The sequence below is a fragment of the Maniola jurtina genome, chromosome 18 (genome assembly GCF_905333055.1).
Source record: "Maniola jurtina chromosome 18, ilManJurt1.1, whole genome shotgun sequence".
Classification (NCBI taxonomy): domain Eukaryota; kingdom Metazoa; phylum Arthropoda; class Insecta; order Lepidoptera; family Nymphalidae; genus Maniola; species Maniola jurtina.
The window spans coordinates 8,071,790-8,086,766 of NC_060046.1; the positions used below are offsets into that span (position 1 = coordinate 8,071,790).

The window sequence follows — 14,977 nt, forward strand, 5'->3', positions numbered from 1 at the left end:
CTCGTTATTTTGAGTAGGTACCTAATGTTCTTTTAATAGAACATACCTTCTCAAGTATATTGTCATAGCAGGAAACGTTTCTTTTTTAATATTTTTAAGGGAAGTTGATCATATTTTTACAATAATAATATGATGCGGTGATATGTGAATAATATTTGGTGATAACGGATTAAAAAAAAGAGAGACACAACGGTATATTTTATATATCGTAAAATTTATTTTCAACCAGTGGAACGCTTACAACGACGAATTTCACAATGGAGCTTAAAGGAAAGGATTGTAAGTGCGCATGTTCGAGCGCGCTATGTCGCCCGCTGCCTGGCCTACGCCACTCCAGTCCGCGCGTAACACCGGGACGCGTTGTGTCCACGACCGTGGCCTCCGCGCGACTGCGTTGTAAATATTCCATTTTCAAAAGTGCAATGGATTTGTGACAGACAAGTGCAAAAAGTTTTTAACAAAAAAGTTTTAATAAAAAAAAACTAAAGTGGTGTGCAATAAATAATGCCAAAATATTAAAATAAACTTAAAAAATAAGTGCTTGCGTTTTCGGAGAGGTTATAAAGCTCACGGTTTATTTACTTAATTACTATTACTATTATTACTAACAGTTACTTTAATATTTTTAATCAAAGCGCATTTTATTCATTAGCATTAAATAATGTTCCTGACGCATAATTAATTCTGGTTATAAAATAATTGAAAGTACATAACTATAAGTTACGAAAGTTATATTAATGAGTTGTTACGGTGTAATTACCTAAACAACGCATTAATTAATTAACTTGCTTTTATTTTGTTTTTTAAATAATTAATTAGACGTTATGGCGTAATTAATACTTGTACTATTAATAGTTATACTATTCATATACTCAAAGTTACTTTCAATTATTTTATATCAAGTTTCAGCTAAATAATAATTAATCATTTTACATTTTTAATATCGTTGCCCAAGTTTTATTCAAAAATTATTAATAAGATGATTTATTTTTCCTACAGAATAATATGGATAAAATATCTCTTTTATAAAAGCTAAACCTATCTATAAATGAAAGAAAGATTCAAAATATATTAGCAGAAATATTTTGAATCTGGCAGAAAATGACTCATCGCGTATCACTGAAAATACGGAATGAAGTTTTCGTTTTACTCGTTCGCTTTCATTTTGGGACGAGAGCAAACAAGGTGGGCAAAGTCGGAAGGCAAAAGCCAAACTAAAGTTGGGCGTGTGAAACCCCCTCGCCATTCCCCAAGGGTCATTTTAATTTTCATAACTTAGATCATGGATCCCTCTTCCATCTGAGCTAAGAAGGGTATTAAACTATGAAAATAAAGCGGTTCTATTAGTGGTTTCACACATTCCTTGCAATCCATCATCTCATATCTCAGTGAAAAGGCAGCTTTTTCCATAAGGGCCTTTACACATGGCGACAAGTTCGCGCGCAGTCTTCGTCACTTAGTCACTTCAACAGCGCAGTGTAAACCGCATAACAAGTGTATGCAAAGTTAAATAAACAGGCTTGGCTGAATTATGCTCGCTCGTTTTGGTTTCGTCTGTCACCCTTCAACTGCACGTAAAAAAGATGGCATGTATAAAGACACTAAGCAGCAAGAAATCTTTTGTATATGCTTATAAGGAAAGCGAACATTAATATACCACCATGCATTAGCATCAGTATGATGATAATAAAATTATTGATCCTTTATGAAACGATCAAGGCACGGTTCTATACTACCTGTGCAGAAGTAACTGACAGTAAATACAGCTTAGATGAAAGGTTATCATTTAAATTTTACTTGGTAATATTATGACATCAGCAGAAAAATTCGGCCGCATCAGGTGCATCGAAAAAATGCGCATGATATCAGCAACGGTTAGCGGCGAAAACTACATCGCACATTTTTATGTCGCATCCAATGCTTCTGACGCCGCTTGTATTTTCAGTACAATATAGGAGCACGTTTTTCTACGGCGTTACCGTTCGATCGTTTCAATCCGTCACGGCGTTGCGATTTGATTGAAGGACAAACCAATTAACCAACAAACACTTTTTCGCCTTTATAATATGGGTAGTGATAATATAAATAGTGATGGGTAATGATCTTTGATCCATACTATGTCTTTTCCACTTGCCTCTTCTGTATAATATGTAGATGAATTAGATCACGCCGGAGGCCGCCCCATTGTGTTGATCTTTCATTTCGATGTTAATCTTGTTGTAAACTATAAACGTTTTCAATTCATCTGTTCTTACTTAGAAGCCTAAAGCTTCATTATACCAGAGCAATAACATTGCCGAACGCTACAGCCCTGTGGTTGGACCCTATAATTTCAAGTGATAGTCGGCAGATTCGTGCAGTAATATTTCAAGTCTTTAGCACGGTCTGTAATAGACTGATACTTAAGAGGGCTCTCTCCGTTACTCGTTTCATACAATCGTAGTTCCAATTTCATTTGAATATTAAGCAACCAAAGCCCGTGAAATTTTGCAGACATATTCTAGAAACTAATATCTATGTCTGTGGTTTTCCAGATTTCTGTTAAAATATTCGGTTTCAAAGTTACGCGGTCTTAAAAATTTTCATACAAATGTTTGAGCCCCTGTAATTTTAAAACTACATATTTTTAGAAAAATCTAAAACACCACAGACACAGATATTAGTTTCTAGAATATGTCTGCGAAATTTCATGGACTTTGGTTGCTTAATATTCAAATGAAATTGGAACTACGATTGTATGAAACGGGTGACGGAGAGAGCCCTGTTAAGGCCACGAAATTAATGTATTTATTTGTAGCATGTCGGTTTGTCGCATGTTGTTGCTCTAATTTAAAAGAGATTTATGCACTATAGCCTTTTCGCGGGTTTGGTAACGCTTTGTCAAAAGTCAAATCATTTATTCAAAGTAGGTACCTACTATTGTACTCCTTTTGATGGTCAGAATTTTTTGATTTGTAAGATGATATTATAATGGTGATCATTACGTAAACTTAAAACTTAAGCTACGCGGGTTCCAAACGAGTCTGTCTGAGAAGAGCACACAACAAACTCAGGCTCATTTCATTTTAGTTTAGTTTCTTCATTATAAGTATAATTTTTTACGGCTAGGTATACTCACGTATGCAGACGAATAAATTAGTTTGATTATTTTTTTACTATCATAGCGATTCGGCATTTTACGTACGCACTTAAATTCCGTTATACAGATTCATGTACGATTTATTATCTCTTTTGCACTTGCGTTTTTGCGTTCTGCGTCCAAACGCATGCATCATAGTAATTGTGCTAAGTGCATAAAGTACACAATTTGAAAAGCTTTTATACTTACAACTATGCGATTTTGTGATGTGGAATAAATATTGTAGACTGTGTTTTTACAGATTTTTAAAATAAATCAATTCAAACTAAAGTACACAAAGAGCTTAACTTAAGTCTTCATTAAATTTTATACCTAGTTATTAAAATGAACATTCTGTAGGACATCATATGACCTATTTAAGTCATAATTATTTTAATACCTACTACTTAATAATAATAACGTTCCGACATTATATTTATGTTACTGACCGTTATTAATCACACAGTAGACGTTTTATGATCACAGTAATGTACCACATTGTTATATTTACGATGTTTGTGTAATGGATCTTATGAAAATAGACGTGATCTCGCAAATTTTGGATAATGTAGGTTTGGACATCGAATTTTTTGAAAACTGAGTTGATAATTTCCTTAGAAGAAGGAGAATGTTGTTATTAAGTTAGCTTCAGATTTAAGCTAAATCTTATGTTCAAAAAAGTCAAAGAAATAAAATAGGTATTATTTGTTATATTTAGACAGCTGATATGAAAAAAACCGGCCAAATGCGAGTCAGACTCGCGCACTGAGGGCTCCGTACTCGGGCATTTTTCCAACACTTTGCACGATAAATCAGAAACTATGGTACATAAAAATAAATAAAAATCTGTTTTAAAATGTACAGATAAAGCCCTTCCTATGATATCCCCCTTGGTATGGTTATCTTACTTTGAAAATTGAAACACGTTTTAATTTTTTTTTTGTGATATTACCACAGATTCGCGGTTTTCAGATTTATTCCTGTACTTGTGCTTTAAGACCTACTTACCTGCCAAATTTCATGATTCTAGGTCAACGCGAAGTACCCTATAGGTTTCTTGACAGACACGACGGACGGACGGACGGACAGACAGACAGACAGACGTACAGACAACGAAGTGATCCTATAAGGGTTCCGTTTTTCCTTTTTAGGTACGGAACCCTAAAAACTGTAGATGTTATGGGGTTCTTGTTTTGAGAAACTTTAAAAAGGAAGAGCTTATCGACGTAATGAACTTACCTATTACAATTTACGAAGCAGGCAAAGAAAACATAAAGCTATTTGCATAGAGCATACGAGTAAGTACTCACTAACGGTGCACCTCTTCACTTTGGTACCACTATGTTAATAAATTACATTACAGCGTAAATACACCGGGGTCTTATACGTAATTTATTCCTTAAAGTAGAAGCGTCCTCGCGCTTTTCATAGTTTTCTCTCTCAATGAATATTGCCCTATCTATATAACTATCATGAAGGTTTTCATGTCGTTTATTCATAAATTTATGGATACCCGGAGATGCACGCGACTTAGTCCGCGTGGGTTTTGGTTTTTTTAAAATCCCTCAGAATTTTTTACTGTTTTATGAGAAGTATCTCAGCCTATTTTTTACATATAACTAAAATACTGCTAAAAATATTTTCCCGCAGAAATTACTTTTTTTATGTTAAAGAATTTAAAAATACTTACGAGTATTTATCGTTTTTGCGATGTTTGTTAGTTTATTGATTTGCCACCGCGTTGCATCGGAGCGTGATTGAAAGACAAATCAATAAACTAACAAACCAACAAGCAAACAAGCACCCTTTAGTATTTGTAATATTTGTGGGATAATACTTTATTGTGCACACTTCTACCAAGTCTATATAAATCTTATGAAAAACATAAATTTACAAGAAACTGCTTCTACATATTACTACTAGGTACAAGTTTTTATTAGGTTCTTCGCTAGGCACTTGAAATTGAGATTGAGTTCATGTTTTAAGATTGCAGGTCATGATATTTTGCTTAAAGAGACCAAACAAAACTCGCTAAGTCTCGGTATTTGCATGAAATCCCTCCAGGGCTTTCACAATTTCTCTCTAACCATACATCCCTCTTCAGTATAGTGAAATGCAATTACACCCCAACGCAAATAGACCGAGGTCGAATAGAAAACTTGCTGTCTATGAATCCACAATTTTCAAGTAGAGTGATAAGGGGGTATTTTTAACTTTTGCCTAATTCATTCGAAACTCATTTATTCATTTTATTTTAATTTCACATTTTTTTGATATTTCACATATTTCACAGCGTAAAAAGAAAATCTTTAATTTTTTCTCATGAAATTGGCACTTACCGGGAAAGAAAACTTTCCTAATCTCAATATTTCTTGAAGGGGGCGTTACTTTCTAGGCACTTCACTAGCCGTGCTTACCTTAATATGATACTGCAATGAATTAACTTCCAGTGGTAATTAAGTACATATTATTTATAACATGTTTTCATATTATGTGATTTTGGATTTTGATTTTTTGAAATTTTCCAAATTATTAAAATGGTTGGTAATTACTATAGAATTGCCATGCTTAATACTATAGAATTTCCAGTGAGTAGAAAAATTTTATATTTTGTTTTACTAATAGATTGACTAAACGCAAGTATTTTGACGCGTACCTACATAATAAGGGCCAGCGCATACAGACGAAGTAAAGTATAACAGAGTTTTTTTTATTGTAATAAGTATTGGAACGCTGAAAAACAAAACACGGAGGACAAACGACGCTCAGCGAAAAAGCGAGCCAAAGCGAGCCGCCCTTATGCGTTAATTGCTAAATGCAAAAATATACCTTGACGTAATGTAACGTATGTTACATTACGTACCACGTACGAAAATTATAATTACCACCGTGGATGGATTGCGTAAATAAGCGTCAATTATTTGAGAACTCAAGAAAGGCACTCAATCCGGCTCTACTCTAATGCCGGTATGCGCTGCGCCTAAGAGGATTGTTAAGTTCTATTGTTATACACAATTTACATTTTCGTAATAATTTCAGTATAATTTCTGTAACCCATTTATAAGCATGTATTGTTGTAACATTTAGCTCTACTACTAGGTACTTCTAGATTTATGTATAAACTAGCTGATGCCCGCGACTTCGTTCCCGTAGATATAGGTTTTTAAAAATCCCAAGAGAACTCATTGATTTTCCGGGATAAAGAGTAGCATATGTGTTAATCCTGGCTAATATCTATCTCTATTTCCAGCCAAATCCATCCAGTAGTTTTTGCGTGAAAGAGTAGCAAACATCTATACATACATATTACATACATACCAACTTTCGCGTTTATAATATAAGTAGGATATACATGGTAATATTTTGTTGAAAGGAAGCCTATTTATTGACTGTTTCTATAGAAATCGCAGAAATAGTATGTAAATGAAAACTTTATGAGAACGTTGGAAGGTCGATAGAGTACATAGTATTTTATAATGAAAGCTCGCTTTATGTACTCAAGACCATGAAGGCACGAAGCATATTTGCATTAAACTCCTTGAGGGCGTTAGGAAGTTCTCTCTCGAACCATACTTCCTTTACTATTGTGGATTGAAGTTACATCGAACCGCAAATAAAGACGTTATATCTTGAGTTCTAGAGACTTGCTATAAATCTATTAAGCTGTCTTTATTTATTAACCCCCGACCCAAAAAGGGGGGTGTTATAAGTTTGACGTGTGTATCTGTTTATCTGTTTGTGGCATCGTAGCTCCTAAACTAATCAACTGATTTTAATTCAGTTTTTTTTTGTTTGACACACAGACGGACGGACATCAGAGGCCTAGCATTGATTCCCTTCGGGTACAAAACCTTAAAAGGGGAACAATAGCATTGTAATATTTACTAAACCACCATCAATTCTGTTGCCAACATCCAACGAGCCGTACGTTTGATTAATTTGGTGGAAATTGCTCAATCGTTTGTTCACATCTACAAAGTTAGGGAGTTAGAAATTGATGTAATAATAGGGAAGCGTTGCGTTATGTATGTATCTACCCGCGTTTATTTCAAGTAGGTAAGTCGTTTATTTTATATACCTAAAAATAACAATACCTACCTAGTAATATTAAATGGGCAAAGAAAACAGGCTCACAGAACCTTTCTCACAAGTTCCAACAACAACTGTATAAAGTTTCAAATCAATCGGATGAACGAAGAGCGAACGTGTAGGTGACGAAGTGACAGACTACACATACATACTAATATACTAATTATATTATTACAAATGCAAAAAAGAAAAATAAAACCGAGCGAGCATATTAAAACAAAATTAGAAATCCAAGAGTGAAGCTCGCCCGACTTCATACCTAGGTACATTACATGTGTAGCTAAACAAAAATTATTTTCTACTTTTTAGTGTTTTTTTGGTTTTTGAAGTCGGTTTTATTTTTCTTTTGAAATTTTTTTATTTCACAATTTTTAGTGGCCCCACTGTACTATAATATGCTATGCCCAGTTAAAACCCTACTGTTTACTAAGCTATTACAGTGATCGCGAGCAATTTGCTCTTATCCATTCAGGAGTTCTGTTCTCCATCTCCGAAGATATTCATCGGATCTTCACCAAATTTATATGGGACCACCTGCACAGTATACCCTTTCAAACAAAAAAAAATTTTTCCAAATCGGTCCAGGGGTCTTTGAGTAATCGGGGAACATACATAAAAAATATAAAAAAAAATAAAAAAAAAAAAAAAAAAAGATCCCGACGAATTGAGAACCTCCTCCTTTTTTGGAAGTCGGTTAAAAATATGTTTGTATTTTAGTTGTTCCTTCCATCACGCCGCAACGGACCAATGGACCATTTAACTAAAGACCTGAAGAGTCAGAGATGTTGTAGAAAGACTGCTCTTCATCCCGGAAAATCAAGAGTAAATCAACGCGGACAAAGTCACGGGCACCACCTGGTGTGAGATAATAAACGAAGTTAGTTTAAAGCTGGATAGCGTTGATAAAAACAAAATATTCAAACTCGATAAAAACGGTGGTGCTCGACGTTAAAAGCCTCTCGTACTCTTGGGAGAACGGATGGAACACAGAGTGTTATTTTTTGTACAAACTGTCGAATCGTTTGTTTTGTAGACTTTGTTGAGGGTGTTGTGATAGTGTTATTCGTATAAGTGCTATGGTCCAAAATCCCAGTGTCACCAGACGTTACTTATTTTCTGAGAAACGAAATGCGTTTTAACTTTAAAGATATCAATTTCTGAAGCCACGTAAAAACAATACTTACTTTTCTCGATGACGAGTGATTCATATATATTTACTGAATATCATATTATAAAAAATTACGATTCAACTGTAAAAATAAGAATTTTTGCTCGCGAGCTTTAAAGCGTCTAGCGGAAATCACCGCCGACGGAATGTGTCTAGCAGTATTTAATATTAATTATTTATTTACAATCTTCTGTAAAACAAGGATAGAAATCTAAATTCACATTTTAAGAAAAATGAGTAATATTACATTTACATAGGCATAATTAACAACTTGTACCTATTGGCCCGCGGCTCAAGTAAGCAGATATGCGCACGTTAATAGTACACACTATACTTTATCCCACACATTTTGTTTGTCAGAAAATAAGTAAGATCTGGCGGTTCCAGGATCTTGCTCTACTAGCTTATGTCCACGGCTTGGGCGTGGTGCTCGGATTCATGAATAATAAGTCTGCCTCAGCATACTTTTCACACCTTGCAGCTTCAGGGCACCTCGTAGCTTTATCTCGCACCTCGTAGCGCAAATAGTACGCTCCATTCTAGCTCGTATTATTTCTTGAAGCATAGGTCATTAACACAATGTTTATTTAATAAAATTACTAGGTTACTATGAGTATTTGTACATTCATGGTTACTGTAGAAAAAAAGCATAGCATTGCTCAGCAAAGTTCCTGGCGTCTAATGGAAGATCATCTGTGCTGTGGAAAGACAGTGTTTCTTCCAACCGTGCCTTCACTGGCCAGATAAAAAATTATGCCTAAGGCTAAAACTTCTTTCGCCCGAGCAAATAGTTTTTTTCGAAACTGGGCATATATGATTTATCTTACTAGCTAATGCTGAAATTAAGACACTTCCGTTCTGATGTCAGAATGGAAGCTTATCGGTATGATTTGAGCATTTCATCATAACTGCTGTACATACTTGAGCATCTTTTTTTTTATACATCATTAAATGGGTTAGTGATCAGGTGATAGAAGCCGATGTGAGATATGTGTTTGTATTTTAACAATAACAGTAAATACTAATCAAAAAATTGAATTCTGGTTTATATTAAGAGTTTACCAAGGGTAAATTAAAAATTTATAGCACCCCCGACAAGTGAAGGGTACAGTAACTAGAAAATCGCTGATAACTTTCAAACGGTTGAACCGATTTTCTTGGTTTACAGGTAAGAACACTCTCGATCAGGCCACTTTTCAAACAAAAAAAAAAAAACTAAATTAAAATCGGTTCATTAGTTTAGGAGTTACGATGCCACAGACACAGATACACACGTCAAACTTATAACACCCATCTTTTTGGGTCGGGGGTTAAAAATGAAATAATTAATGTTTTTTATAGACCTATCAATCAAACTTTTACAGCGAATTATTTAAAATATCGCTTCACAATTTATAGGCGTTCGAAGCTTTCAACGATACTTTTCAATTAAAGAACATAACAAAAACATGGAAAGTTTAATATGTACAAACATTTAATTTTGCGGTTGTTCGAGGTGGCATCCATTACAAACTCATTACGGATCTTATCTATAAATTGGTCAGTCATTTTCAAAATTATTCCCTCAGCTAATTGATTTTCTGACATGACCCATTTACGGCGACTATAAAATTTGAATACGCGTTGATTACATATTTTTTTAATGATCTCATAAAAAGGACAGCGGATTTTTTTGTATCGTGATGTGTGACGCCATTAAAATTAATGGACATATTTTTTATTAAAATTAATTAAAACAAGAGTGATTTTCTGTATAGCATTATTAATACCTTTATAAACCTTACCCAATGTATGGTTAGTGACCTTAAAGCATTGAATAAATATAAATTAAATAGAATTGTATAGTAGGTATTAGCAGGCCGGGCTCAGATTAAAATAAAATCGTAGAGGGCTGTCTCCGTCACTCGTTTCCACTCGTTTCATACAATCGTAGTTCCAATTTCATTTGAATGTTAAGCAACCAAAGTCCATGAAATTTTGCACATATATTCTAGAAACTAATATCTATGTCTGTGGTTTTCCAGATTTCTGTTAAAATATTCGGTTTCAAAGTTACGCGGTCTTAAAATTTTCATACAAATCTTTGAGCCCCTGTAATTTTAAAACTACATATTTAAAAAAAAATCTAAAACACCACAGACACAGATATTAGTTTCTAGAATATGTCTGCTCATGGACTTTGGTTGCTTAACGATCAAATGAAATTGGAACTACGATTGTATGAAACGAGTGGAAACGAGTGACGGAGAGAGCCCTGTTAACTCTATACATCATCGTACGTTTTTTTGCAGGATAAGTCTTACCGAATACGTAGTATCACATCAATAGTGAGTATATATAACCGTTCATACTATTAAAACTGTAACAGTTTTTTTTGGAGTACAAACAACGTGTGAATGTTTCTATACTCAATGTTTGTGCCACTACGTATTTGGTAAAATAATTTATCCTGCAAAAAACTTGTGGTACTAATGTTATGTGAAATGTCAATTAATTGACAAAGATAAATATGATATAAGAGTTTACACAGTAAAAAAAGAGAAGCGTTCATTAAACTTTAGGTCGCAAACTTTTGAAAACTAGTAAACGATACCATGTGTACAATATTCGAAATACATCGGTTCAAAGAAGGTTAAATAAGAAGGTAGAATACCTAAACATAAATATTTAACATTCAACTAGTGTTTTTACATGTAAAATATTCAGTGTTGCAGAAACTGATCATAACTATAGGCGCCAGTGAGTAAAATGTATAAAACGAACATTTAAAAAAAAAGCATGCCAGGTTTAAGTGGCTGGTGTTACAGTGAAGTGGTATTTATTAGAGTGGACACAATGTGAAAAGCGTTCGCGATGTGGGCGGCGGAGTTGAGCTGTATTTTCATATTATTCGGTGAGTACAAATTATTATTAGACCCCGTTCAGACAGCATTTGCACCGCACATTTTTACACGACTGCCCAAAAAAAGGAATGTATGTTTTCAATGTTTATGTATTTATGTATGTATGTGTGTTTCTTTTTCCACCGTAACGTCTAAATGCCTGCACAGGTTGGATGTGTGAGGTATCGTAAGTATCCTTCACATCATCCTGATTGACACTGGCTATAATCTTCGAAATAAATAATTCAATATGACGCAGCAGTCGTGTTTTTAATTACTACTTAGTAACAGGGTCCGTAATAGTTTAGTTAATCTAAAAATGAACACAATATACCTTTTTTTTCTCTCGTCTGGCTTTACAAAGATTAGCCAATGTCAAGTTTGTAGTTATTTGTAACAAGTTAGTTAAACTATACAAGTATGGACCCCATCTGTGCCGGCGCTCGCCGTCATACGCACGGCACCCCCTTAGAGCGCTTTCTAGTCAGTTTTAACAAAAAAAAACTCCAAAGAGGCAGAGCGCGCCCGCCAGCTAACACCAACAGAGACGAAGTCCCACAATATACTTATTATATTACAACAGAGTTACGGCTATGCTCTGATCAGAAATTTCTATATTTTCTGTGCGTACCTACCTATCTATAAATGTAAAGTCAAAACACGATAGGTTATTATAATAAGAAAATGGAGATACTGTTCCAAAGTAATTTCCAAGCTAAACTATCTTTCCTACAAACGTAATGTAACCCTCCGGGCAAATACAAATAAACTTTTACTATTAGAAGATAAAGGCTTTTGTAAACGTTCCTGCAAAGGGGATAATAACGATTCTACCCTTAAAAGCGGGCACTCCGGCGAAACCTAATAGTTGCTTAGAGAATAGCATGTCCATTTTTGTTCTCTTACCCAGTTTAGAGAACAAATGCTATGTTTTTACAAAATGAAGACAAAAGTTTTCAATTTTATTCAGTCTTACGTATAGGTACGTATGGCCATTATATTTTCTTTTTGTATTTCTTTCAATAAAAGTTAAATAACTATGAAAAGGGCCCAAGGGACGTTTAGGCTCGGCAATGATGAGTCAGTCAATGAGCGAGGCAGGACTCTTGTATTTATTTTTAGAAATGTATTTTCAAAAGTACCTTTAAAAGTACTTTGATCGTTTTGTAGCTTGAATATCAATTACGGATGAATGTTTTCCATCGAATAATTACATATATTGTACGTATGGAGTATTAAACTGTTTCAATTTATAATACCTACGAGTACTATAAATGGTATTTGGATTAAAGTGATAACTAAAATAAAACGTGAAAATAAATAAACAGAGTGTGTGAATTCGTTTAAATATTTTTATATATTATACTAAGTTCAGTCTTACTTTTTGAGCTTTGGATTCTTAATTCTCAAACTCTGATATTTCGGGGGTAGTGCCCATATAAATAGTTATGACGAAGGATTTATCGACTGTATTAATTTACTTCTTTTACACATTTATAACATAGACATAATATGACCTTCATATTCCATGGCGTATAAAATTCGTACTCGGTGATGAGTAAGACAGAAGATAATATAAACGCATCTTCTGATACAATGATCTACTGATTCTACAAAATGTGAACTGAGCTTCCAAGGTTTAAGTTTTCACTTTAGATTACGTATGTAACATACCTACTTATTTTTTACATTTATGTCATCTACCAGCACAATAAACAATCCATTTTGAAAAGTGTTTTTTAGAATATTTACTAAATACCTTAGTTAACGCTTTAGAAATAAAAAACAACGGTACGTGACGGAAAACAAAGTACAATGTTATCGCCAAGGGATCGCCATTAGGGACGGTGTTTCGAAGGGAGCCGGCTGAAACCGGCCAGTTTCAGCATGATTCAGGGAAAATTCTTATATCTACACACGAACTTGTTTATTCGTTTGTACAATGTTTTGCTTCATTGCTCCTTTTCTCTGTTGGCTTATTAGAAAAATACAGATGAACATTCTTTATACATATACCGAAATGAAATTTTCGGAGGGAAACAGTGATATTTCTCTTATGGTGGACTTGTATTGTCTTGCATTTTTATATGGGATTACGTAACAGACAGGGCCCACTAACTTCTTTCCGTGGATAGAGCATTCAATCTACTCTTGTGGTATTCACCGTTCTACATCCGTACCCCATCTGAGCCCAAATGTATTGACAATGCAATAATTATTATTGCCCGGCCTCGGCACTTCCTCGTTATCATATCTGATCACTATATTCACACGTTGCGGTTTATCGAACCTCATTTTCTAGTTGTGCATGAAAATAAAAGTTATGTTGGATTTCGAACATTATCCATACTTGCATAGTAATATTACAAATGCGCCTGTCTGTCTGTCTGTTACATTTTCACAGCTCATCCATTTACACGAAGGGTTCAAATATAATTTGCATACTGTATACTTTCCATACTAGAGACGAATATAGGCTACTTTTTCCCGGAATATCATGAAATTAAAAAAAACTTAAATCTACTTGGACAAAATCTATTTGGTACAAGATAGACCGTAACCTAAATTCAGGCGGATCAAATTGCGGGCATCATCTTGGCTGCATACAGTAATAAACGCTATTAACCGTTGTATAAAAGTAGCTTAACACTATTCACAATATAAGTAATTTCATGAGAGAACAATTTTACTTTGTAGTAGTTTAACTATGAACTATAAAATAACTTTGAAAGTAAGTTGACTTACACAGGCGATTTATAGCACGGCCATTTGAGCGCTAACCACGACGTCATACGATCGTAACTTATTTACAATGTGCCTCGTTATTTTCAATTTTATACTTAGCATAAGCAAAAAGGCTTATTTAAATTCATAAAATGCTTTTGATAAGAGTCGAATAAGAAAAACCAGCTAATTTTTATTCCATTATTTTAAGCAGAAATAAAAAGGCAATTTATGTTTTAGGCAGGTGTCAAATGTTACCTACATTTGACGCTAGGAAGCGTATGAAACGCCTATTTTTCTTTGATTTCATATCACTCATAGCCTATTTGACACATCGTGATTCGGGATCAAACCGAGAATTCCCTCACTCTAGGTCACTCTGCCTAGTGCCTATAGTCTGATTTTTAATTCCGTGGATTTCTGACGTTTCTTAATGTTACCAGAGATGAAACAGTTCGAAAAAAAAGAAAGTAAAAAATTCAAATAGAAATAAGCTGTAGGGGAGAGGTGGCATGAAAGGGACATTTTTGATTTTGAGGCCCTAGCAAGTGATTGAAAAAATATTTGGAACAGGTTGGAGTCGCATAAGAAGCGTTTAATATTAAACTATTGAAATGAAATACAATAATTGTCATTAATCAATTCTTATTTGTTTATTTTCGCAACTTTTAAAAATGTGTATTTTGTCCCTTTCATAAATGGACTGTATTGAAAGGGACGCAGTAATTTATGAATGGGACAGTACCTAATTTTGAGGCAATTTGTATACAAAACAAATTAAGTAAGTACACTAAAAATCAAATTAAAAAGTGACAGGAATTATTATCATTATTAAATCTTATCGTTTTCATATTAAAGATTAATATAATGAAGCACTTTTATATAACTTAAAAACGGAAATTAACAATGTTATAATGTTTTTCTAAGATATAATGAACCTAAAAAATTGGTTGTCTATAAAGTCGGTTTACTGACGATAGTTGAACGTGACAACAA

At 34.0% G+C, this 14,977-nt stretch overlaps 1 protein-coding gene across 3 annotated transcripts in view; it reads left to right on the top strand.

The window, feature by feature from the left end:
- Positions 1–286: 286 nt before the first annotated feature.
- LOC123874563 (lachesin-like) overlaps positions 287–14,977 on the top strand; it is a 55,724-nt gene continuing 41,033 nt past the window's right edge. The window contains exons 1-2 of one of the 3 annotated variants that reach the window (XM_045919999.1): positions 287–572; positions 11,082–11,268. In XM_045919999.1, the coding sequence (XP_045775955.1) occupies positions 11,229–11,268 (40 nt within the window). In that variant the 5' untranslated portion in view covers positions 287–572; positions 11,082–11,228. Of the gene's footprint in view, positions 573–11,057; positions 11,269–14,977 lie in introns of all 3 variants that reach the window. The other 2 variants (XM_045920001.1, XM_045919998.1) reach the window with 2 other exon arrangements.